The sequence below is a fragment of the Aquarana catesbeiana genome, linkage group LG08 (genome assembly GCF_042186555.1).
Source record: "Aquarana catesbeiana isolate 2022-GZ linkage group LG08, ASM4218655v1, whole genome shotgun sequence".
NCBI classification, from domain to species: domain Eukaryota; kingdom Metazoa; phylum Chordata; class Amphibia; order Anura; family Ranidae; genus Aquarana; species Aquarana catesbeiana.
In genome coordinates, this window is record NC_133331.1 from 293,005,823 (window position 1) to 293,032,672 (window position 26,850).

The following is a 26,850-nucleotide window of genomic DNA, read 5'->3' on the forward strand; positions in this document are numbered from 1 at the left end:
TGGAGCCCCCCTCACATCAGGAGTCCCCAGCGGAGCCCCCCTCACACCAGGAGTCTCCAGCGGAGCCCCCCTCACATCAGGAGTCCCCAGCGGAGCCCCCTTCACACCAGGAGTCTCCAGCGGAGCCCCCCTCACATCAGGAGTCCCCAGCAGAGCCCCCCTCACACCAGGAGTCCCCAGTGGAGCCCCCCTCACATCAGGAGTCCCCATCGGAACCCCCGCTCACATCAGGACTGTCTGCGCACCTCAAGTTTGCGGGTGCGCAGACAGTGGTGACAGTGGACAGCGGAGGGGCGGCGGCGACGGCGGCAGATGATCACATCCTTGTGTTCAGTGGAGAGCGGGGAGGGGCCGCCAATCCCTGCAGCCAATAGGCTTCAGTGTACAATAGAATTTTCTATTTGTACACTGAAGAGAGAAGCCGATTGGCTGCCCCTCTCCTCTGCACTGAACACAAGGGGAAATAACACTCGTGGTGGCGGCGGCGGCCATGTTTGTGTAGCCGCTGCCGTTTTTTAGCAAAAACATTCAAGATTTTCTCGGGACAAACTCAAAACTATCGGGACAAGTTTAAATCAGGACGAGGGTCCCAAATTCGGGATTTTCCTGGGAAAATCGGGACTGTTGGCAACTATGATATATATCCCTTGGTGGGAGTGGCGATGACCCCATCTTTAAGCGTAATTACAGTACATACACACACAGCACAAGGCCGCATTTACACTACGAGATGTTTTTAGGGGCTGCAGTTTCTCTGAGCTCCACAAGATGGTGATCTTACTTCTACCCAGACAGGAAATCTCTATGGAAGACAGGAAGTGATGTCAGGTACACACAGGAAGTATTTAAAGACAAGGACCAGAAGTTGTGGGTGAGAGGTGGGATAGGAGGAAGCCGAGAGAAGATTTTGCTGGAATTTGCAGCGGAGGAGGTAATACGATAATATTATTATACAGGATTGATATAGATATTATTTTATTGTATCTCTCCTCAATGACCATTATTGGGAACCAAATAGAGCTGTCCCTCTTTGTCCTTTAAGTGTCCCTCTTTTAAGTCTGATGTACACACAGACAAATCAAAATACTATTTATCTGCCCAAAGCGTTTTTATCACTCTCAGTATTTCTTCAGATTTCAGACTATTCCCCTTATTGAACTGAAAAGACTACAATATAAGAAAGATTTGACCAAACGTCAAACCCAAATAATAGTTTTCCCTGTAAAGGTAAACGCTTACTCCTCTGAATGGCGCTCCAATGCTGACTGAAGTCTTCAGAAACCGACACGACCGGGGAGTGCCGAACTTCTGGTCCTCCACAGAGCTCCGTGGGTTCCTCCTGATGATCTCCTCATCACCACAGGACAGGGTATGGGACACAGTACAGGGACACATTATGAGAACACAGAGCTCTAATACCTACTGAAGTCTTTAGGAACTGACACGACCAGGGAGTGACGATCTCCTGGTCCTCCACAAAGCTCTTTGGTTCTTGCTGATGATCTCCTCATCACTACAGGACATGGTACAAGACAGGGTATGGGACGCAGTACAGGAACACATTACAGGAACACAGAGCTCTAATACCTACTGAAGTCTTTAGGAACTGACACGACCAGGGAGTGCTGATCTCATGGTCCTCTACAGAGTTCCGTGGTTTCTCCTGATGATCTCCTCATCACCACAGGACAGGGTATGGGACACAGTACAAGGACACATTACAGGAACACAGAGCTCTAATACCTACTGAAGTCTTTAGGAACTGACACCACCAAGGAGTGACGATCTCCTTGTCCTCCACAGTGCTCTGTGGTTTCTGCTGATCTCCTCATCACTACAGGACATGCTATAGGACAGGGTATGGGACGCAGTACAGGAACACATTACGGGAACACAGAGCTCTAATACCTACTGAAGTCTTTAGGAACTGACACGACCAGGGAGTGCCGATCTCCTGGTCCTCCACAGTGCTCTGTGGTTCCTGCTGATGATCTCCTCATCACTACAGGACATGGTACAGGAGGACAGGGTATGGGACACAATACAGGAACACATTACGGGAACACAGAGCTCTAATGCCTACTGCAGTCTTTAGGAACTGACACGACCAGGGAGTGCCGATCTCCTGGTCCTCCACAGTGCTCTGTGGTTCCTCCTGATGATCTCCTCATCACTACAGGACACAGTATGGGACACTGTACAGGGACACATTACGGGAACACAGAGCTCTAATACCTACTGGAGTCTTTAGGAACTGACATGACCAGGGAGTGCCAACGTCCTGGTTCTCCACAGAGCTCTGTGGTTTCTCCCGCTAATCTTCATGTCACTACAGGACATGGTACAGGGACAAAGAAATGGGGTTGAGATTATCAGGCCTAAAACAGCAGAGTGCTGGAGGGGAGAGGGGACCACAACATCAATACTCTGGGAGGAGTTGTCTGAAGAAGACTTTATCCAGCATTTGGTCTTTATCAGAGTGGATACAAGTAAACCAGAAAGACAGAACACACTGGGCTCGGGAAATATTTCCAGGAGTGCTAACCACAGCCATTCCCCTAACTATCCAGGCCAGCAATAGGCTTTGCCTGTCTCAGGAGTAAAGTAACGGCATAGGGCAAGTAGCAGATATAAAAAGCTTTGACTCTATCATAAGCTGCACAATGTCATATGTATAAACTATAACAAAAAAATTCTAGACCTCACCAAAAAGATGATGGAGCTGCTGACAGGAGAGGTGAGCGGTGCCGGGAATTCTGGGACATTATCCAGTAAAAGACAAGGGATGTGTCTGGATGGTGACTGTATCATTGTGTGTGTCAGGTTCCTATAAGGTGTCAGGATGTCACTGTCTATTTCTCCATGGAGGAGTGGGAGTATTTTTTTATTTTTTTGCATTAGTACATGTCCCCTCTGTACTGCATTTGTCAATCCCTAGCTTCCAAAAATGGCAGAACTGATTTTCAATATTCTCCTCTTATTGACTTCAACTGAATTTGCATTAAAGTTCCTAATATTGTGAAACCAATATAGTCCAGATAATTCTCCTCTATCCATCTTCAGAGATTAGGAGTGAAATCGGGAGTGGGAGTATTTAGAAGGACACAAGGATCTCTACAAGGACTTCATGATGGACACACAAGAACATCACAACAACACACAACATGATCAGGTAGATGATGAACAATTATTGGTAGTTATGAGTTATACATCATTTGTCTTACAATGAATGTTTTATTATATATTCAGAGTGGAAATCTCATGGATAATAATATTGGTATTAAAGAAGAGTATCAGGAGGAGGATGATGAGTATGGTGTGATGGAGGGACACAAGAATATGATCGAGCCGCCTAGTAACAGAAACCCACCAGAGAGATGTCCTCGTTCTCTGTATTCCGGGGATTCCACACAGGAAGATCACACCATCCCTCACCATCATCAGGTAGATGAACTACAGTTATTAGTAGTTATCATTTAAACACAAGCATGTTTGTTACAATTAATTTATTATTATATATTCAGAATGAAAACCTTGGGGGTTGTAATATTATTGTTAAAGAAGAGTATAAGGAGGAGGATGAGGAGTATGGAGTGATGGAGGAGTTTTCTGAAGGACACAAGGATATGATGGAGCCACCTAATACCAGGAACCCACCAGAGAGATGTCCCCATTCTCTGTATTCCCGGGATTCCACACAGGAAGGTCACACCATCCCTCACCATCATCAGGTAGATGAAGATCAATCACTGATAGTATCATTAGGATCTATACATTATCTGCATTGTTACAATTTCTTATATGCCAATTTTTTATATACTCAGAGTGGAAACCTGCGTGTTCATACTGTTGATGTTAAAGAAGAAATAAAAGAGGAGGATGATGAGAATGGGGTGATGGTGGAGTCGGTGCTCCCAATCGGGCATAAAGATCTGTACCAGGACACCATGGTGGAGTCCTCCAGCTACAGGAACCCACCAGAGAGATGTCCCAGTCCTCTGTATTCCTGGGATTCTGCAAAGGAAGATCACAGCTACACAAGACTTTATCAGGTAGATGATGAATGATATTTGGTAGTTATGATTTATTCACAAGCATGTTTCCTACAATGAATGTTCTAGAAGAATCGTACTTGGTCTGTGTATGTGTCAGAAACCATGAACCACACCGAGACAGAAGTACAGTAAAATCACACTTGTTTATTAATAAAAATAAAAAGGTAAATAGAGTAAGCGTAGTCAAAGCATAGCCAAAGTCCAGTAACCGGATCGGGTAATCAGCCAAGCCAGAGTTCAGTAACCAGATCGGGTAATCAGCCAGGCCAGAAGTCAGGGATCCAAGTAGAGGAACAGCAAGCAGGATAAGGAGCCAGAAGGGATGTCAGCAAAGCCAGTCTTTAAACAGGAACGGAGGAGATGGTTTCTTGTGATGTGACCAAGGTGAAGGCAGGAATGAAGTGAGCTGGAGATCTTTAAGTAGGTGGGACTGACGAGCAGATCCACAACAGCTGGTTAACTGTGGAGAGAGATGAGAGCTGGCAATTAGCTGACAGCTGAGCTGCCAGCTCAGAGAAGGAAGGACTGAGCCAGCCCTGACAGTATGTTATTGCTGCCACACCACGCTGCTCCCCACCTACACTTGTCAGTCGGCAGGATATGTGTCAGAAACCATGAAATCAGACCGAGACAGAAGTACAGTTAAATCACATTTGTTTAATAATAAAAGTAAAAAGAGCAAACATAGTCAAAACAAAGTTCAGTAACCGGAACGGATAGTCAGCCAGTCAGGGATCAAAGTAGTGGAACAGCAAGCAGGATCTGGAGGGATGTCAGCAAAGCCAGTCTTTAAACAGGAATGCAGGAGATGTTTCTTGTGTTGTTGACCAAGGCGAAGGCAGCGCTCCTCTGGACTGGACGACTTAAGTAGGCAGGATTGATGAGCAGGATATCAACAACAGCTGAGTAACTGTGGAGAGAGATGAGAGCTGGCAATTAGCGGACAGCTGAGCGGCCAGCTCAGAGAAGGAAGGACTGAGCCCGGCCCTGACAATATGTCACTTTGCCGGGAGTGTGGAAGGGGAATTGTGTTCCAGCAAGGCTCCTCTAGCATCGGCCTTAGCCCTATTACCAAAGTTCAATGGCTCTAACATTCCCTTGGCAGAGTGGGAGAAGAGATTGGAGAGTTCCGTCCCATTTGAAGTTGGAGCTAGCTATTACTGCCTTAGCGGATGATACCCGCCATATGGTGACGGCGCTGCCAGAGGACGAGCTAGTTACCTTAGAACGGATAGTGTCACGCTTGGAGGGCCTGTTTGGGGAGAAGATACGGCTTCAGGAGCTGAGACGAAGGTTCTTAAGGAAAGAGCAGGAGGACGAGAATCTCACCCACTGTGCGGTAGCCATTCGCTACCCCTTTGGTCTCAATAAAGTTTTCTGAATCTGAATTCGGAACCTCTGGAGGTGCCTGGAAAAGAGGGATTTGCGTGGCTGTGCTGACATCATTTATCCAGACCACATACTAAGGGATCAGTTCAAAGTTGGCATGAAGGCTGGCTCAGTCTGGAGAGCCTTGCAAGAGAAAATTAAGGCACAACCCGCCACCTCTTTCCATAATGCGGTGGTGGATGCAAATGCAAAAGAACAGTAAGAGACCGATGCAATGGTCGCAGTGACCAATGAATTTGAACCTGCATTCTTCAAAGAGGAGACCCTGGCACCTTCACTCCTGTCAGCCATGCAAACCAAGCTAGATCAGGATGTGGCCACCTTGAAACAGAAAGTAGCCTCCTCTAAGAAGGACTCACCCCAACCCCATATGGGGCGAGAACTCACTACGCAGGGACCTCAAGAGGAACAAAAATGCTGGCAGTGCAGCCACATAATCCAAGAACTGTGGGCGTCTGGATTCAGAAACCCCTTCAGGCCGTCTTTACTGACTCCCGGTGCAGAAGGACGACCCCTGGGACCAACAACTCAAAGTCCCAGCAAGTCAGAGGACATGGTCGCACCGAGCCAATTAGTAGCTGCCTTTGTTAACGGACAGGAAGTCCAATGCCCGACACAAGGTCCAACGTCACGGTTATGGAGCATGATTTCTATGTGCAGGGATTTGGAGCACGTGAACAGTTAGCCCCCTGCTGGCTGTCCCTCAGAGCTGCCAATAATCTACCCATCCTGGTCGAGGGCATCACCTGGGTGAGGATACAAATTGAAGACCAGGTAGTGGAGTGGGTAGTAGTAGTAGCGACCCACGACCCAGTCATCCCAGGAGTGTCTGTCATGCTGGGCATGAATATCTTGAAAGACCTGGACTTGCCCCACCTTACGATCAAATATGAACATTCTACCCTGCGAGCGCATGGCTGTGGCCTGCAAGCTGTGTGGCTATGAGTGCTCCAGGCCTAACAGACCCAGTGCAAGGCAACCAAGAAGTAAAATTATTCTTGGCACCCCTGCAATAGGTGATCTGTTCACTCCCTGTTGGGGCCCATCAGGGTTACATGGGGCCACTGTTATGGTAGAATTCCCCAAGGATCCTGTGACATCAAGGGAGTGGCTAGTTGGCCATACGCTATCCAAGGTCCATCAGGGAAGAGTCTTGGTGCAACTTGTCAGCCTGGGAACAACGTCTATATCGCTTCTCGGACACACCATCCTGGCTGATTTTACGCCGTGCCTTGTTCCTGTATCTCTGAGGTCCAACGTGGTTGAAGTGATCTGTGCCCCTCTACAGGTAGCTTTGGCCTTCTGGGATGAAAACCAATATAGGTTACTACTAGAGCAGCTGGATATCCCCATTTAAAGACTTTTCGCTAGCCCAACAAAGATTGCTTCACCAGCTGCTGGAAAAACACCTGCTGGTGTTTGCCACCAGTCCAGAGGACTATGGGTTCACTAAAGCCATCGACCACCCCAGACACACAGGGGATGCACCGCCCATCCGGGATTGGGACATTGGGACCATCTGGAATCGCAAGACAAGTCACTCTACTGTCAGGCACATATACCTTCAGCGGGATATTCTTTAAGTTGTGGTCCCTCAGTTGCATATCCTACAGATCTGCCAAGTACTCCACATAACAGGTGGCCATTTTGGGGTGGATTGGATTGAATCGCTGGTTTGGAGGTATGTTTCCTGCCCCTATTTATCAGACTGGGTGCACAAAGCTTGTCAGGTCTGTGAAAGTTGTGCCATACACAAGGCTTCCTCTGCAAAGATCACTCCCATAACAATCATCACCTCGGAATCTTTCAAAATGGTGACCATGGACTTTCTAAAAATCTCTAGTGCGCCCTCTGACTATCAATATGCTCTGGTCTTGGTCGAAAATTTACAAAATTCATGGTGGTGGTCCTACCAAGGACCAGACAGCTGTCACAACTGTATGGCTGGCCAAAGCGGATCCTGTCAGACCAAGGCCTGAGCTTTGAGTCTGTAATCATGATTGAACTCTGTTGCTTAAGTTGCACACCAACCCCTATCACCTTCAAGGTAACGGCACCTGTGAGCCATTCAATCGCACCCTGCTGGGAATGCTGTGGACCCTAGAGATGAGTTACCCAGATCGGTGGCACCAACCCGTCGGGGCTGTGGTATGGGCCTATAACAACACCCTCCACAAATTCACCAGACACAGGCCGTACTTCCCAATGTTTGGGTGGTATGACCGGATGCCCATGGACCTCCTGTTGAGGCCACCAGAACAACTTCTGCCCTGAACAACTAGTTCTGGGGTACAGGAAAACTGGGAGTGTATGCAAAAGGCCAAGCAGTTTGTGTTGGAGAAGCACAAGGTGATGACTCCTGAACCCATCCTGTAAGAATTGCAACAGTGATCGGGGGACTGGGTGTTGGTAAAGAATGCCAAGTACACCCGAGGAAGCAAGCTGGAGATCAAATGGGACCACATCCTGTACCGAGTGGTAGGACAGCCTTTCCCACCTACCCCTGTCTATGATTTGGTTTTGTAGTGGCCTGACCCCGTGAAGATTTGACTACATCGAAATATGCTGTGACCTTGTGTGCCAGGTGGGGACTGCTCAAGGATGCCCATCAATGGCTGGGAGGTGCCTGACATTGTGGATTGTCCCCGGTGTGAAGCTCCAACTGACTGGTTGCTGTTGCCCCTCGTGCTCAAGTTTCCGGCCTCTCATATGTAGCCTGGAGCTTGGCGATGTTGGAGTCCACCTTATCCAGTAGCACAGACTGTACTGACTTACCCGAAGATTCAACTTTGGGCTCAGGTGAAGACAAAATAGGAGACATGTCTGGTCCCCTGCCACCTGAGGCCCCTGAGTCACTGTCTGCAGTTGAGCCTTTGTCAAGTGACTCTAGAGAATCAAGAGAGCCAGCACCCTTTCCTTTTTGGATGTCGCTGGCCCATGTGACTAGCTGCCATCTTGGGTCAGGCAGAGCCTGATTAAGGCCACGCCTTCCGGGCTTGGGGCCCATTTTGCGAGTGGGTAGAGTAGGGAAAAGGTACCCTGCCTGGTAGAAACAGAACTAGCCACAGGGAAAGGTTCCTGACACGGAGGGAAAGCGTAGGGCTTGCAACTTCTCTGGACACATTCCTGTTTGGGCATAAAATGGCCAGGCCACACACTGTCCCTCCTAACAGGCGCTGTCAGTTCGGCTGTAACCTTCTCTCTATACGCTGCTGGACCTGTGAGTTGTTCCGGTTGGGTTGTTTTTTCGCCAGGTTTATTGTGAACACTTGCCTGGGTGTTCCCTTACCCAAGGTTTCAATCTGGTTCCCTAGAATAGGTGGTCTTCCTTTTTGTCTGCAGATCTTGTTTTTAGTCAATTTTCTGGGAACTATTGGGCGTATGTTTGTAGTCATTTTTGGGATCTGATCTCCTGGAGATAGGACCTCCTTCTGTGGCTGATCCACAGCCTCCTAAGGAAGAGTCTACATATCCCTTCCTCCGATGTGCTCTTAATCAGGCCAATGTTCTTAGCAGTGTGGCTAAGGTTCCTGTCCCTCACTTCATGACTATGGGTGCTTCACTGGACCAGGATATCACGATCCTGGTCCAGGGGTCAGGATATTGGCCCGGGGGTCAGGACATTCTTAGAATCACGTTCTATGCTAAGGTTAGGCAGGTCCTGCAGAGTTCATCTGTCAGTCCCCAGAGTCACCTACAGGTGTTCAGTGGATGGCTTGTCCATCCCTTGTTCCTCTGGTGTTGCTTCACACTAGTTTGAGGTTGCACCTTTCATCCCTCCCTACTTTTATAGGTGTAATTCTTGTACATATTACCATCTTTTTCAGTCCCCCTGACTTCAGGGTTAGTGTCCTTGAGTTCCCTTCTATTTTCTTGGGTTACTTTGGTATTTTTTATGGTATATTGGTTGTGTTGCCAGGCAACCTCATTTCTTCTTATGGAACCTTCTCTCCCTGAATACTAAGGTTAGAGCTGCGGTTGACCACGTCATGTTGTTGGCCTTTTTCTCCTCTTGGGTAGTCCATATAGTTCCACTGGTTTTGATGTGTTTTTAGTTTCATAGACTCTTGCTGGTTGAGTCTCGGTGTTTCTTCAGGTGGAGTCTTCCCCCTTTGGCAATAATCTTTTCTGTCCAGGTCTGAGCATCAGGTTGACTCTCCGTGGCCTTCCATTGGTCATTGGCAGCTTCCCCTATCTAGGAGGGTGCTTTTGTCTCCTGGTTCCAATTGGGGGGGTTATTCTTGCTGATAGTTATGAGTTCCCAGTCCCTTTTGGGCCTACCACTGGCTGTTGTCCACCCCTTGGTTGGACTGCTTTTGGGCATCCTGGTTGAATATGAATTCTTGTGTCCCTCAATGGACAAGAATGAAAATTTATCTTTATACTTACCATAAAATCTGATTCTTGGAGTCCATTGAGGGACACAGGTCCCAAACCTTTTGTACTGTATTTGTGTTTTTCTCTTGGCCTTGGTACTGCTTTTCCACAAAACTAAGGCATACTGGTTAGAAGAGGGGGTTAGATAGGGGTTGGCTTACAATTTTTGTGTTTGCAAGGACCTCAACCTCCAGTAGGCGGAAGTGTAACCTGACTGTTTTCGAATACAGTAACTATGAAAACCTAATAATTTTGCTGCCATTCTGTTTAGGGTGAAGATCTGCTGAACATAAAAGTTGAGGGTGAAGTAGAAGATACGGATGTGAGCGATGATCAGCAATATACAGAGGAGGCTGGAATGACGAGGACATTCATAGAGGAGGACACTCCTACAGAGATCAGCACAGGTGAGCCGTAATATATTCTTATCTTATCTCTGCTCTCTTACTGCACACTGATTGGTCCAGAATAGGGTGGAAGCTGAGTGATATCAGCCAATAATAGGTTGATGATGTCACCTCCCTGTACTGATACCCGTCCTGGGGTTCAGCTGGCAGTATTAGGTTGTGTGTCACTCCTAGTTACAGTAGCACAGATATGATAACACAGATTGAGCCTTTCTTGGGTTGGTCCCTCTTCTTTCAGTAGACTTATCGCTAAATGTTACCATAAAACTTTATTACTGGTCTTGTTGGGATGAAACGTAAGAAGTAAAAGAGTGAAGCACCTATCTTTCTAGGGGAAAATACTGCTAAGAGCTCACCCAGTGCTGCCTATAACCAGAAGCCTAGGCCTATAGTCACTTGTTCTATGGTGAAGGGTCTACAAGTCTGAACTTTGACCCTCTTGTTTATCAGAGATCACATGACCCAGTGCCTTGGCTTGTGGTTGTGTAAAGAGCATGGACCTCCCAGTCCCCATTGGTTCCTGCTCTTCTGACAAGGCTGTGTAAATGTAGAAGTGATCTGGAAGGAGGACCAAAGGCTCTTTGACTGAAGAGGGGGGAGAGTCCCAGCTGGTTGGGACATCCACATCTGCTCACTCATATCTACCTGATCCAGATGGAATCTTGATGGAAGTGAACTAACCCTCTCATATCTATTGATGATGTTTTTATATTTTTCCAGGACACGCCATGGAGAAACCCTCAAAGGATCGTCTCACTTTATCTCCAGGATGTAAAATGGAAGACGAGGACATCACAGGAGATGGTGCCGGAATTCAGGAGGAGAAAAAATTTCCCTGTCCTCAATGTGGGGAAAGTTTTAGCTCTGGTTTAGGTCTTTTTATACACCAGGGATCTCACAAGCAGGGGGAACTTCATTCCTGTTCCGAGTGCGGGAAATGTTTCCTGTATAAAGCACAATTGGTCAGACATCAGAGAACTCACACGGGGGAGAAGCCGTATCCCTGCCCCGAGTGCGGGAAATGTTATGCAAAGAAATCGGAGCTTGTTTTACATCAAAAATTCCATAATGGCGAGGAGCCGTATTCCTGCCCTGAGTGCGGGAAAAGTTTTTCCCATAAATCGGGACTCACCATGCATAAAAGATCTCACACGGGGGAGAAGCCATATTCATGCCCTGAGTGCGGAAAAGGTTTTATAAGGAAATTAGGACTTGTTGAACATCAGAGGACTCACACGGGGGAGAAGCCGTATTCCTGCGCGGAGTGCGGGAAATGTTTTTCACTCAAATTGGGACTTGTTGTGCATCAAAGAATTCACACAGGGGAGAGGCCGTATTCCTGTTCTGAGTGTGGAAAAGGTTTTAAAAGGAAATGCCTACTTGTTATGCATCAGAGGTCTCACACAGGGGAAAAGCCGTTTTCCTGCCTTGAGTGCGGGAAAAGTTTCTCGCAAAAGTGCAATCTTAACACACATCAGAGGTCTCACACAGGTGAGAAGCCATATTGCTGTTCTGAGTGTGGAAAAGGTTTTTCACTGAAGTCTGATTTTATCAAACATAAGGTAAGGCATAGGCCCACTTTTTAGTCGTCGGAGGCGGCACACAGGCGAGAGGCCGAATGTCTGCCCCCGAGTGCGGAAAATGTTATAGGCAAAAATGAAAACTTAAAATGTATCAAAATTCTCACATAGGGTAAAAGCCGTATTCCTGCTTTAAGTGCGGGAAATGTTTTTTTTTTTTTACAAAAGCGCAGTCCTAATGCTCATGAGGTGCCACACAGGCGAGAAGCCATATTGCTGTCCCGAGTGTGGAAAAAGTTTTTCATGGAAGTCTAATGTTACTAAATATCAGATCTGCCATATGCAGAAACTGTTGTTTTCCCTGTTGTGAGTGTGGGAAATGTTATGTACGGAAATCGGAAGTCGTCAGACACCAAAGATCTCACACTGGGAAGGAAGCTGTTATTTTTTCCCCTGAGTGTGGGAAATGTTTCTTTTAGAAGCCTTGTCTTACTAAACATGTGAGAACCCACACAACCCTTGAGGTAAATTAGTGTCCTGGGTGCGGAAAATGTTTTCCATGGAAGTCTTGTCTTACCAAACATCAGAGAACCCACACAACCCTCGAGGTGTATTAGTGTCCTGAGTGCGGGAAATGTCTTCTATATGGATCATATTTTGCCGTACATCAGAGATCTCACACGTGGGAACAAGCCGTACTCCTGCCCTGAGTGCGGGAAATGTTTCTCACAGAAGTCTTGTTTTACCAGACGACAGAGTTCCCACACAACCCTTGAGTATCAGTTTCCCGGGTGTGGGAGGAAGCCTTTTTCTTGCTCTGAGTGCGGGAAATGTTTCTGAAGTCTTGACTTACCAGACATCCGAGAAACCCACACAACCCTCAAAGAGTATTAATGTCCTGAGTGTGGGAAATGTCTTTTATGTGAATCATATTTTACCATACATCAGAGATCTCACAATGGGAGGAAACCATTTTCTTGCCCGGAGTGCGGGAAATGTTTCTCGCAGAAGTCTTGTCTTACCAATCCTCAGTGAACCCACGCAACCCTTGAGGTGTATTCGTTTGCTGAGTGCGGTAGGAAGCCGTTTTCTTGCTCCGAGTGCGGGAAATGTCTTCTTAATGAATCGTATTTTGCTGTACATCAGAGATCTCACACTGGGAAGAAGTCATTCTCTTGCCTTGAGTGTGGGAAATGTTACTGGCCGAAGTCCTTGACCTACCAGACATCGGAGAACCCACACAACCCTCATGGTGTATTAGTGTCCTGAGTGCGGGAAATGTCTTCTATGTGAATCATATTTTGCCGTCCATCAGAGATCTCACACTGGGAGGAAGCCGTTTTCTTTGTTGCTGAGTGCGGGAAATGTTTCTGGCCAAAGTCTTCCCTTACCAGACATCGGAGATCCCACACAACCCTTGAAGAGTATTCGTTTTTCGAGTGTGGGCGGAAGCCATTTTCTTGCCTTGTGTGTGGGAAATGTTTCTGGCCGAAGTCTTGACCTACCAGACATCAGAGAACCCACACAACCCTCAAGGTGTATTAGTGTCCTGTGTGTGGGAAATGTCTTCTCTATGAATCGTATTTTGACGTCCATCAGAAATCTCACACTGGGCTGAAGCCGTTTTCTTGTCCTGAGTGCGGGAAATGTTTCTGACTGAAGTCTTGTCTTCCAAACATCAGAGAACCCAAACAACCCTCTAGTAGTATTAGTTTCCCGAGTGTGGGAAATGTCTTCTATATTAATCATATTTTGCTGTACATCTTATTTTCTGTTATAAAACATATCCAATAAAAATGCCGGGGCGGTACGAAAACCCCCATTTTGAAAAGTAGACACCCCGACTTGATTTCATTATTTTTGCCACATTTTTTGGGAAATGGAAAAAACATGAAGATGAAGAGGAGGTTCAAACACAGAGCTTGGCAACGGAGCTCTAAATCCATTCTTGTATGCGGGGGATGGTGCCAGGATTTTCATCTACACAGACGACAGTGCATTTTGCTACCCCCTTGCCAATCCTCAGCATCCTCAACCTCCCCATACGTTGTTACCTCCTCCACGTTGTGTCCGTAATGTGATGGAGTCCAGCATGAAGGACGTTACAAAGCCTTGAAATTTTGGACCGCCACTAAATGGCAATGTATAATCAGGGGGCGGGGTTATGCATTTCCTGCTTCCCTCTCTCATTGGCTGCGGGGCAGCTGGTGGGTGGAGGCAAACTATAAAACTTTCAACTTTCCCCCGGTAGGAAAGAGAAGCGCAGCATTAGGGAACGGAAGACGGGTATTTTAACCCTCTTTGTGGCAGAGGGTAAAACAAATTGGACGAAAAATTTGTTCGATTTCGTTTCATTCGGTTTTTTTTATTTTATTTTCGTTTTTCGGGTCATTCGTTATGATCGCAATTCGAAAGAATAACTAATTAACTAATAATAACTTACTATTAAATTATAGGTATTGGAATTTTCTTTCATATTTGGCTGTTGGTGAATGTAACGAATACGAATTTATCCGAAGTTACGAATTTATCCGAAATAACAAAAGCTGCTTCTAAACGAATGGAAAGTAACAAATTAATAATAATAAATAAATAATAATAATAAAAAGTTTTTATTATTAATAATTTGTTACATTCCATTTGCTTAGATGCGGCATTCGTTATTTCGGATAAATTCGCAACTTCGGATAAATTCGTTACAGTCACTAACAGCCAAGTTTGAAAGGAAATTCCAATACCTACGTATAATTTTATAGTTAGTAATCGTTAAGTTATTAGTCCAGATTTTTCGAATTTTCAGGTTTCCAAATTTACGAATATTTGGAAAAATTTGTTTAATGGGTCTTCGTTAATTGGGATATTTTGTTAAAACTGAATTTCGTTACAAGTGCAACAAAACAAGATTAGTAACTTATCGAATCGACCAGAAACTAAACAAATTTTTGCGTTCTGCACATGTCTAAGACAAATCTGAACACCTGAAGGAAATTTTGCAACTTTGACACGTGCTTAGTAAAACTGTACATATCAGGAGGAGAGTCAGCAGAGTCTGGCAGGGTAGCAGGTGGAGAGTCAGCAGAGTCACTCTGGGCAGCAGGTATAGAGTCAGGCTGGGCAGCAGGTGGAGAGTCAGCAGAGTCAGGCTAGGCAGCAGGCAGAGAGTCACTCTGGGCAGCAGGTGGAGAGTCAGCAGAGTCACTCTGGGCAGCAGGTGGAGAGTCAGCAGAGTCAGGCTAGGCAGCAGGTGGAGAGTCAGGCTGGGCAGCTGGTGGAGAGTCAGCAGAATCAGGCTGGGTAGCAGGTGGAGAGTCAATGAAGTCAGGCTGGGCAGCAGATGGAGAGTCAGCAGAGTCAGGTTGGGCAGCAGGTGGAGAGTCAGCAGAGTCACTCTGGGCAGCAGGTGGAGAGTCAGGCAGGGCAGCAGGTGGGGAGTCAGCAAAGTCAGGCTGGGATACAGATGGGGAGTCAGCAGAGTCAGGCTGGGATACAGGTGGAGAGTCAGCAGAGTCAGGGTGGGCAGCAGGTGGGGACTCAGCAGAGTCAGGCTGGGCAGCAGGTGGAGAGTCAATGAAGTCAGGCTGGGCAGCAGATGGAGAGTCAGCAGAGTCAGGCTGGGCAGCAGGTGGAGAGTCAGCAGAGTCACTCTGGGCAGCAGGTGGAGAGTCAGGCAGGGCAGCAGGTGGGGAGTCAGCAAAGTCAGGCTGGGATACAGGTCGGGGGTGAGCAGAGTCAGGCTGGGCAGCAGGTGGGGACTCAGCAGAGTCAGGCTGGGCAGCAGGTGGAGAGTCAGCAGAGTCAGGCTGGGCAGCAGGTGGAGAGTAAGCAGAGTCAGGCCGAGCAGCAGGTGGAGAGTAAGCAGGGACAGCACCAGATAGCTGGTGAATGTGTCCACCAGCTGATGGGGTTGTGGTAATTTGTCGACTGCCCATTCAGATTTTGGATATGGTGTTGGTTGGGAGCTGGGAGCTTCTTCGGTGCCAGACAATGAATGATAGAAGTGTGGTATGGGAGGGAACTCGGAGGTATAAAGCTGAGGGCATGAAAGAAACAAAGCTGCAAAAGACCTCGTCTTCCTGTGATCCTGTGGCTGTCTGAGAAGCAGAGACCACAAATTCTGGTATTGTTGGCTACTGTGAGGTGATGCAATGGGGTTGAGGAAAACAAAGGAAGGAATTAGAGGGTGCATGTTTTGCCAGGTGCTACGCTGTTTTTGGATTGAGCTACCATTGCAGCTTATGGTGGGTATTCTCGTGTGATATTAGAGAAATGGTCACCAAAGGAGATACAAGCTCCCCTCTGCATATTCTCTGATGACTGAGGATGAAGACTGTCACAAATGCATCCTCTGCCTGGCAGGAGAAAAGAACAACATGGTGGAGGTGCATGGCACCACCTCGGTTGCTTTGGTGAGCATGTATGACACCTTAGTTGCTTAGTACACCCACCTGCGTGGACAGAGGTTGCACCTGCAATGACATCCAGTTGTTATACTGTGGGTTCACTGATGGCAACTCCCTCCATGACCACTTCAGATATCATTATATAGTACCTAAAACTCTGTCACCGATCAATACATCTTTCTGATCTCTCCATCACCCCAATCACAGACACCAACTATAATCTACAAAGGCATAACCCCCAACCGTCCCGGATTCCGCAGGACTGTCCCAAGATGTCAATTAAATCCCGGCATCCTGCGGGTCTGAGCTGGAGCCCAGTCAGTGTCTACAGGTAAGTGGGTGGAATATCTTGTGTTTTGACTCTGCAACAGGTTCCACCCACTGACCAGCTCCATAAATCTGTGAACACAACAAAAAAAAAATATTGGTTGCTAGGACCACCGGGCATCCTAGGAACCAACCACATGCTTTCTCCACCCCCCAGGATCCAGAGGAGGAGGATGGAATTTCCTCCCCCACACCTGCTGTGGTGCCAGTACCTTGCCACCCAGCATGGAGACTCTGGGGATACTGACATAATGGTGGGAGTCTCTGGGGACTTTGAGGTAAAAAGGGTGGATCTGGGGACCATGATATAAGGGGGTGGGGGTTCTGGGGACCCTGATGTAAATGGGATAGCTTAGAGGAACCTGATGTAAAGATGATGGCTCTGAAGACCCTAATATAAAGAGGTGGATCTGGGGACCATGATATCAGAGGGGGGTGGCCCTGATGTAAGCAGTGTCTCTGGGGACCCTGATGTAAGGGGGCAGATCTGATGACCCTGATGTAAGAGTGTGGGGGGGGGGGGTGACTCTGAGGACCCTGATTTAAGAGGAGGGCTCTGTGGATGTAAATTGGATGGCTTGGGGGACCCTGATGTAATGGTGATGGCTGGTTTGACCCTAATGTAAAGGAGGATGGAGACTCTAAAATGAGGGGGTGGGACACTGATGCAGGGAGGAGTGGCTCTGATTAACTTGATATAAGGTGGGTAGCTCTGGGGTCCCTGATGTAAGGGGGTGACTCTGGGGTACCTGATGTAAAGCAGGGCAGGCTCTGGGGGCCCTAATATAAGTAGGGGACTCTGGGGATACTGATGTAAGAGGAGAATCCTGGAACCCTGAAGCAAGTAGGTAGGGGACCCTGATGTACAGGGGGATTCTGGGGACCCTGATTGAAGTGAATGACTTTGGGGACCCTGATGTAGAGGGGACTCTGGGAACCCTGATGTAAAGTGGGTGATTCTGGGGACCCTGATGTAAAGTGGGTGATTCTGGGTACCTTGATGTAAGGGGGTGGCTCTGAAGACTTTGATGTAAATGGGGTAACTCTGGGACCCTGATGTAAGTCGGAGGCTCTGGGGACTCTAATGTAAATGGGTTGGCTCGGGGGACCCTGATGTAAAGGTGATGGCTCTGGAGACCCTACTGTAAAGGGGAGGATCTGGAGACCCTAAAGTAAGGGGGAGACCCTGATGTAGGGGGGGGTGTCTCTGGATACCCTGATGTACGATGGGTAGCTCTGGGGTCCCTGACTGTAAGGTGGCTGACTGGGGACCCTGATGTAAGGATGAGGGCTCTGGTGTCTCTGATGTAAGAGGAGACTCTTGGGACCTTGAAGTAAGTAGAAGGTGGGACCCTGATGAATAGGGGGATTCTGGGGACCCTGATGTAGGGGGGGGGTGGCTCTGAAGATTTTAATGTAAAGGTGGTAGCTCTGCGAACACTGATGTAAAGAGGAGGGCTCTGGGGTCTCGGATGTACAGGGGGAGGCTTTGGGGAACCTGATGTAAGCGAGAACTCATAATGTAGAAGGAGGACTCTGATGTAACGAGGAATCTGATGTGAACAGTTGGAATGTACAAAGTGGGTAAAGTTGGCTTATAACCAAAGGGGATTGGATAATCACTGACTGGTACTAGGGGTGGACACAGGGGTGTCACAGGTCTTGCAAAGCAACATGGGAAGGTTTTTTTTATCATATAGAGAGTTCTTTTCAATTAAGCAACTTTTGCCTATTTTCCAAATCAAAAGCTAACAGGAATTTGGCAAAAATCCGTAATTTCACTTTAAAATCCACTGAACCAAAATCCCTCCGCTCATCCTGAGCAGAAATATATTTCTATCCCCTCTCGGTGGTAGTGGAGATGACCCCATCTATAAGGATATACAGTATATACACACACAGCACAAGGATGTGTTTACACTATGAGACGTTTCTCTGGGCTGCCGTTCCTCTGAGCTCCACAAGGTGGTGTCCTCACTTCTACCCAGACAGGAAGTCTCTATGGAAGACAGGAAGTGATGTCAGGTACAAAAAGGAAGTGCTGTACAGAGCACAAAGGACTTTCCATGTGGGAGGAATAGTAGGGAAGACATAATTTAAACTGGCAGCAGAGGCGGTAATTAGATATTATTTGATCATGGCTCTCATCATTGTCTATTATTTGGAACCAAATTTCTCTGTCCTGTGTTGCCCTTTTAATATACTGTTTATCTACGCAAAGTGTTTTTATCGCTCTCAGTATTTCATCAGATTTTAGATTATTTCATGTATTGAACTGAAAGTGGAGTTTCAAACAAAAATTGAACCTCCGCTTTTCGGAACCCTCCCCCCCTCCGGTGTCACATTTGGTACCTTTCAGGGGGGAGGGGGTTGCAGATACCTGCCTAAGACAGGTATTTGCACCCACTTCCGGGCATAGACTCCCACGGGAGTCTACGCCACTTCCCGTCCCCCCACGCTGTCTGACACGTGCGCAGTAGGGAACCGGGAAGTGAAGCCGCAAGGCTTCATTTCCTGATTCCCTTACCGAAGATGGCGGCGGCAGCATCCGAGGGACGGTTCGGCCTCGGGTGCTGACATCGCTGGACCCTGGGACAGGTAAGTGTCCTTATTTTAAAAGTCAGCAGCTGCAGTATTTGTAGCTGCTGACTTAAAAAAAAAAATAAATTTTGAAATACTAAAATATAAGAAAAAAAGTTTGACCAAACGTCAAACCCAAATAAAAGTTTTCCCTGTAAAGGTAAGCTCTTAACTCTCTGAACGAAGCTCCGATGTCAGCTGAAGTCTTCTTCGGAAACCGACACGACCGGGGAGTGCCGATCTCCTGGTCCTCCACAGAACTCTGATTCCTCCCCCTGGTCTTCATGTCACTACAGGACATGGTAGAGGGACAGAGTCGTGGGGTTGAGGTCATCAGGCTTGGAAACCACAGAGCGCTGAGAGGGAGGGCACCAGAACATCAACATCTGGGAAGAGTTGGTTATTGAGGAACACGCCATCCACCATTTGGTCTTCATCAGAGTGGATACAAGTACAGGAAAAAAAAAGAACAGAGCACACTGGCCTCCAGAAATATGTCTAGGAGCCATGCCCACCACAGCCTGTCCTCCAGGCAGGGCTTTTTCTGTCAGAGAATAGGTGTAGGTACTGCCTATTCCGAGTCACCCCCTTGACCTACTCCTTGAATACAGAACCAAGTATCATTTTGTGGTGCTAAGCAATTTGTTAATGAAAACGTGGAAAGCAGTAAAATAGATCCCCTGCAGCCAGAAACAAGAGAACCCCCCTTGCAAAAATAGACCTCCGCCGGTAACAATTGATCTGCTATCATCCGAAGACCCTTCCCTCAACAATAGATACCTCCCAGCAATGATTGCCCTCCCCCCCGCCCCAGTAATATAAGACCCCCCAGAAAAAATCCGCCACCAGAAACAATTGACCCCCTGAAACAATAGAACCCCCCCCAGCGACAATAGATACCGGCAACAATAGATCTCCCAGCAGCCAGCATCAGGAAACCCTTCTTTCAAGAGTAGATTTCTTCCAGCAACAAAATCCCCACCAGCAACAATAGACCCCCTAAACCAATAGACCCCCCCCCCCCCGAGCGACAATAGATCCCAGGGACAATAGAACCTCAGTAGCAAGCATCCATGGACCCGCCAGCACGCCCCATCACCCCTTGCCAGTACATACATTCAGTGCTGGAGGTGCCGAAACTGCATTCCCACTGACAAAATGCTATGCCCCCAAGTACCCAGGCAACCAATTAGTAAAGGCAGATCAAAGGCTTTGCCCTTATCAGGAGTACAGAGTGATGACTCGGGGCAAGTAGCAGATACGAACAGCTTCCACTACCAAAAAGAACAACAGTGTCTCTAATAATAGCTGCACAATACTACCTATGTAAACTATGATAAAAAAAGTTTTAGAAGTCACCAAGAAGATGATGGAGCTGCTGACAGGAGAGGTGAGCGGTGCCGGGAATTCTGAGACATTATCCAGTAACAGACAAGGGATGTGTCTGGATGGTGACTGTATCATTGTGTGTGTCAGGTTCCTATAAGGTGTCAGGATGTCACTGTCTATTTCTCCATGGAGGAGTGGGAGTATTTAGAAGGACACAAGGATCTCTACAAGGACGCCATGATGGACAATCAGCCGCCCCTCACATCACCGGGTAAGAGGAGACTTTATTGTAAAGGAGAGAGCAGTACGGAGGGTCCACCTAGATCCCCCATCATCTGATAAACACATAGAAACAATGTATTCAGTCAGTGTGTGTGTTTCCTACAGATGGATACAGTAATGGGAACCCACCAGAGAGATGTCCCCGTCCTCTGTATTCCCGGGATTCCACACAGGAAGGTCACACCATCCCTCACCATCATCAGGTAGATGAAGGTCACAATTATGCAAAAATGTATCAGGTAGATGAGGAACAATTATTGGTAGTTATGATTCACACACCAACATGTTTGTTATAATGAATGTTTTAATATATATTCAGAATGGAAACTTCGGGGATTATAATATTGTTAAAGAAGAGTATAAAGAGAAGGATGAGGAATATGGTGTGACGAAGGAGCTTTTTGAAGGACACAATGATTTCTATGAGAACATTATGATGGAGCCACCTAATACCAGGAACCCACCAGAGAGATGTCCCTGTCCTCTGTATTCCTGGGATTCCACACAGGAAGGTCACATCATCCCTCACCATGATCAGGTAGATGAGGAACAATCACTGATAGTATCATTAGGATCTGTACATTATCTGCATTGTTACAATTGATGTGATTTTTTTTTTATTATATGTTTAGAGTGGAAGCCTGAGAGATTTTAAAGTTGATGCTCAAGAAGAGTTGGAGATGGAATCATTGGGCAAGGCAGTCAGCCGCAAAGTCCATGTTACTGCTAACACCTGGTCCAGCAAGCATGGTCAGGGATGAAATATTTCCTTCACAGCACACTGGGTAACTCTGCTTGCAATTCGGAAGGATACAGGACAGGGCTCAGTGCTGCAGCTTGTTGTGCCCCCACGTCCACATACAGCTAGTGGTAATGATGCAAGATTTGTCAGCTCTGTCCTCCTCTTCCTCTGGGCTATTCAATGAGTCAGGCTAAAAGGTGCCATGCAGTGCTTCAGCTGGTGTGTCTAGGGGACAGGAACCACACCGGAGCAGAGATTTTTGCAGCTCTGCAGGGACAGGCCCAGAGGTGGTTCATATCACGCCAGCTGGAGCCAGGAATGGTGGTGTGTGATAATGGCACAAACCTTCTATCCACCCTTCGAAAGGGAAAGTTGACACGTGTGCCATGACTGCCACATGTCCTCAATTTGGTGGTGCAGCGTTTCCTAAATAGGTACCATGGGTTGGAAGATCTGCTAAAGCAGGCCAGAAAAGTCCTGTAGCCATTTCAGGCGGTCATACTCAGCCAGTGCTCTGTTGGTGGGAATTCCACCTGGCCGTAAACCGCCTGATTTGTGACATGCCCACCAGGTGGAACGCGACTTTGGCAATGCTGCAGCGGCTGCACAAGCAGCAGAGGGCTGTCAACGAGTACCTGTGTGGGTATGGCACAACGACAGGCTCAGGCTCAAGCTTTTTTTTCCCCACGTCAATGGCTGCTCATAAAGAATGCATGCACTGTGCTGTCACCATTTGAGGAGGCCACAGGGATGGTGAGCCGTGACAATGCATGCATCAGTGACACAGAGCAGCGGGAGGAAGAGGAGGACTTCCTCTCAAGGCCCACTTTATGCAGATGCAATTGTTCCTATGCCACAGAGCACACAAGAAGAGAGGGAGGAGGAGGATTCTGGCATTTTGGAGGCATTGAAGCAGAAGAAGACATACGTCAAACAGTAAGAGATGGTTCTCCATCCCCAGAACCCTTGGGAGTAGTATGTGACTGGGAGGAGGCAATTCCAGATACTATAATCCTCAGTGACCCCGAGGAGTCTGCTTCTCATGCCTCTGCAAATTTGCGGTGCATGGGCTCCCTCATGCTTCAAAACCTGCGAAAGGACCCAAGAATACGTGGCGTAAAGACGAAGGATCACTATTGGTTGTCAGAACTCATCTTGTCCCCACAGAGAGTGCAGAAGATGAAATCTCTTGAGGACACCTTAAAGAGGAGTTTATCTAATGCTTTTTCCGACTCTGATGGGTTACAGTGTAGTGGAAAACATAGTTTTGAGGCTTCTGTTGGTCAAGAGAAGAGCGGTGGAGAAGGCGGCCGCCTCAGTGATGCATTTCACAATTATTTTTTTTAGTCCTCGCCACCCAGGGCTGTCAGCTTCCACATCCCATCGGCAGCGTCTGCATCACATGGTGGACGATTATCTAGGGGCGAAAAAAGAGATAGAGCTTTTCAGTTGATGATCCACTGGCTTACTGGGTCATGAGAATAGACCACTGGCCAGAACTTGCCCAGTATACAATGGAGCTGCTGGGCTGCCCTGCATCCAGCGTGCTTTGTGAACAGGCGTTCAGTGCTGCTGGAGGTTTTGTTACTGATAATAGAAGGTGTCTGTCCACAGACTCCGTGGACCATCTGACATTTATCAAATGTCCATTTCCAAAATGAATCAGTCCTGGATTACCAGCAGCTATGAAGCCCCTGATGCTGATGTCGCTGATTGTGTTTTTGGGATGTGGAATCTCTGCAGGACTTCTAGGCTACCTAGCGTTGTGGGTGTTAATTTCATCTGGAAGAATTTTTTTTGGTATAAGTTCCATGGGCACAATTAACACCGAAAGAGACCAATTTTTCCGCACCTGTTTGACAGGTGCATATCATAAAAATTTTTGACAGCAAGGCTAATTCTTGCTTTCATCAAGAGCACCTCTATAGGGTTATGGTGTGAAAGCGCCACTGACGCCCAAAGAACAATTTTTCCACACCTGTTACTTCTATCCAAAGTCTGCGGTAGAGACACCAGAGCTTATCCAAAAAATCTCTAATCTTGTTCCCAGTGCACTACATTGTGGCCTCATCATACAGACTGGCTCCCCAAGCCGTTGGCTTACAAAATAAAGAAAGCTTGCAGGGAAAATGTAATTTTTTTTGGCTTTATAAATGCAATTATTTCTACAGCAGCTTCTATACACAGTACAGATGTGCCACTTTACAGGTAGTCTAAGGGAACCACCTAGACACGATATTGAAAGGAATTTTTCATTTTTATGCTTTCACTTTAAGCATCATTAAATCACTGCTCATTTAAAAATGATCTTTTGCGATGTTCGAAAGTTCTGGCGCGAACCCGAAAAGGGGGTCGGGCACTCATCTCTTTTCATCAGCCTTCAGACTATTTCATGTATTGAATCGAAAATGCTAGAATATAAGAAAACTTTGACCAAATGTTAATCCCAAATTAAACTTTTTCCCTGTTAAGGTAAATTCTTATCTCTCTGAACAGAGCTCTGATGTCTGCTGAAGTCTTCTTCAGAAATCGCCAAGACCGCCGAGTGACGATCTCCTGGTTCCTCTCAATGATCTCTGACATGATATAGGGACAGAGTAATGGAGTTGAGATCAATGATTGATCTCTTTGACATGGGACAGGTTAGGGGTGTTTGTATATAACGTTCGGGTCCTATAGACTTCATTGGGGTTCGTTATTCGTTTCCCGAACTTTTCGCGATGTTCGAAAGTTCTGGTACAAACCTAACAGGGGGTCTGTTAGGGTTAATTCTTCTTAGACCTTGACAATCAGTGGGAAGTTCTGTCAGAGCTCTGGGAAAAATTCAAATCGACACGATGAACACAAGAGTATAGTTTCAATGAATGTTCCAATTTAATGACAGCATGGGCTGTACCTTTTTATACAGGATATGGACAAAGAATATTGCACAAAGAAAAGGAGGGAGGGAGGACAGAGTTCATCACATAAGACATAAATGCTATATAAACATATGACATCTCAGACATGGCTCAAACTAGTTATTAGCTGACGCTTGATTTTTTTGTCTGAAAACATAATTCCAAAACCAGTTCTTTCCGGGACCCAATTAACCTGTGACCATCGAGACAAACAAGAACCTAAAAACAAAAGCTATTTGTCTGTCAGCAATTTGTAGAATGTCTCAGTCTTGTTAACTCTTTCTCACCCTTCAGGGGTCGATCTGCCAGGGCCGTCTTTAACGCAGGGCAAAAGGGGCAGGGGACCAGTTATTGTTGGGGGACCCGAAGCAGCAGCCCCTTGAGCCCCACACCAGTGTTGCCATAGATATGGCATTCCGCCTGCCACAGTGACGCTGCTGAAGTCCCACCTCCTGGCTCCTGTTCCTGCCGCTGCTGACATTAGTGGTTGGTTGCTAGGACCACCCGGCGTCTAGCAACCAACCACGTGGCTAATCTGACTCCGACTCCACCCCCGCATTCAGCGGAGATCGGAACTTTCTCCTGCAGTCCTGGCTGCTGCCACACCTCCAGGCTCCCCCTGCAGCTATCAGTGGTGGTTGGTTGCTAGGTCACGACCACTCAGCAGCTAGCAACCAACCACATGGTATGTCTGACTCCGCCCACTGTGTTCAATGGACTAGCACGGGTTTTCCTGCTCCAGATTGGGCTGCTGCAGCTGTTTCCTGTGCCACATGGCTTGTCTGATAGTGCCCTTCCACCCCTCAGTGTTCAGTGGAGGAGCACGGGGCTTCTCCCTCCACACCTGGCTGCTGCAGTTGCTGCCAGTCCAGTGCCAGCTCAGTTAACTCAAGGAAGGTAAGGAAAAGCTCTGATTTATTTTAGAGGAGTAGCAGCAGCTCTGGAGTCCCTGATATAAGAAGGAGGGGATCCTGATGAAGGGGGGGGGGGAAATGTGTGGACCCTGATGTAAGGAGGGAGGTTCTGGGGACCCTGATGAAAGGGGGGGGTCCTGGGAGCTCACTGGGGACCCTGATATAAGGAGGGGGCTTTCAGGGGACCCTGATGTAAGGAGGGGGCTCTCTGGGGACCCTGATGTAAGGAGGGGGCTCTCTGGGGACCCTGATGTAAGGAGGGGGCTCTCTGGGGACCCTGATGTAAGGAGGGGGCTCTCTGAGGACCCTGGTGTAAGGAGGGGGCTCTCTGGGGACCCTCGGTGAAAGGAGGGGGCTCTCTGGGGACCCCGGTGTAAGGAGGGGGCTCTCTGGGGACCCTGGTGTAAGGAAGGGGCTCTCTGGGCACCCCGGGTTAAGGAGGGCGCTCTGGGTACCCTGATGTAAGAAGGGGGGCTCTCTGGGGACACTGATGTAAGAAGGGGTCTTTGGGCACTCTGATGTGAGAAGGAGGGCTCTGGGGACCTCGATATATAGAGAGGAAAACTCTGGGAGAGGATAACTGGGAATCCTGATTTAAGTTTGGGGGCTCTAGGGACCTTCATACAAGAAAGGTGACTCTGGGACCATGATTTCAGATGGGGAAACTCTGGGGACTCTGATGTAAAGAGGGGGGGTTCTGCACTGCCACTGATCCCATCCCCCACCAGCACTGTACACTCCTCCCATCGCCCCAGCACTACCACTAATCCCACCCCCCATTGCCATTGATCACACACCCCTCCCCCCACAGCTCCAAAAGCCAATGAGTGAGCAGTAATGATGTGCGGTAGTCTCTAGCAATCAATCAGGGAGCCTAAGTGGGGAGCGAAATTGCATGGTGGGGGCCCAAAAAAAATGTTTGCCCAGGGTCCAATCAATAATAAAGATGACCTTGCATTCGGCCCATCGCTAGAGCAAGATAACCCGGAGTCTCACTTACTGGTTCCCACATAACCAACTATACATTTCACACGTCCACATATTCTTCTTTATTGACTCCAAAGTTGGAGAAGCTGAGGGCAACAAGACCATGACCACCAGGCTTGTAGCTCTGACTGGGTTCAGAATTCCCCAACAATGTCCTAATTATATATTCAGAGTGGAAACCTTGGAAAATATAATATTGTTGTTAAAGAAGAGTATAAAGAGGAGGATGAGGAGTATGGTGTGATGAATGAGCTCTCTCTCACAGGGATCTCCTGAGGACGTTCTAATGGAGTCACTTAAAATCTGAAACCCACCAGAGGTGGGTTTTTGGTTTCATAGTCTCTTGCTGGTTGAGGCTTGGTGTTCCTTCAGGTGGAGTCACCCCCCTTGGCAGTGATCTCTTCTGTCCAGGTCTGAGCATCAGGTTGATTCTCTGTGGCCTTCCCTTGGTCATTGGCAGCTCCCTCTGTCTTGTAGAGCGCTTTGTCCTATGGTTCAGATTTGGGGGTTATTCTTTCTGATAGTTCTGAGTTTTCAGTCTCTTTTGAACTTACCATTGGCTGTTGTCCACCCCTTTTAGTTGCCTTTGTTGGACTGCTTTTGGATGTTCTGATTGTATCAGAATTCCTGTGTCCCTCAAG

General features: G+C 47.5%; 3 protein-coding genes across 3 annotated transcripts in view; 2 read left to right on the forward strand and 1 right to left on the reverse strand.

The window, feature by feature from the left end:
- Positions 1-26,850, forward strand: part of LOC141104768 (uncharacterized) — a 280,800-nt gene that overhangs the window by 126,502 nt on the left and 127,448 nt on the right. Inside the window, exon 4 of the mRNA XM_073594487.1 lies at positions 20,772-20,869. Within this exon, the coding sequence (XP_073450588.1) occupies positions 20,772-20,869 (98 nt within the window). The remainder of the gene's footprint in view (positions 1-20,771; positions 20,870-26,850) is intronic.
- The window catches only part of LOC141104988 (uncharacterized), a 443,832-nt gene that overhangs the window by 40,533 nt on the left and 376,449 nt on the right, over positions 1-26,850 (reverse strand). The gene's annotated exons all lie outside the window — the stretch shown is intronic.
- LOC141104826 (uncharacterized) lies at positions 824-13,582 on the forward strand. The gene is made up of 7 exons (XM_073594600.1): positions 824-931; positions 3,064-3,172; positions 3,250-3,444; positions 3,525-3,731; positions 3,825-4,052; positions 10,093-10,228; positions 10,949-13,582. The coding sequence occupies exons 2-7, from the start codon at positions 3,128-3,130 to the stop codon at positions 11,812-11,814; spliced, it is 1,677 nt and encodes a 558-aa protein (XP_073450701.1). The 5' UTR covers positions 824-931; positions 3,064-3,127; the 3' UTR covers positions 11,815-13,582.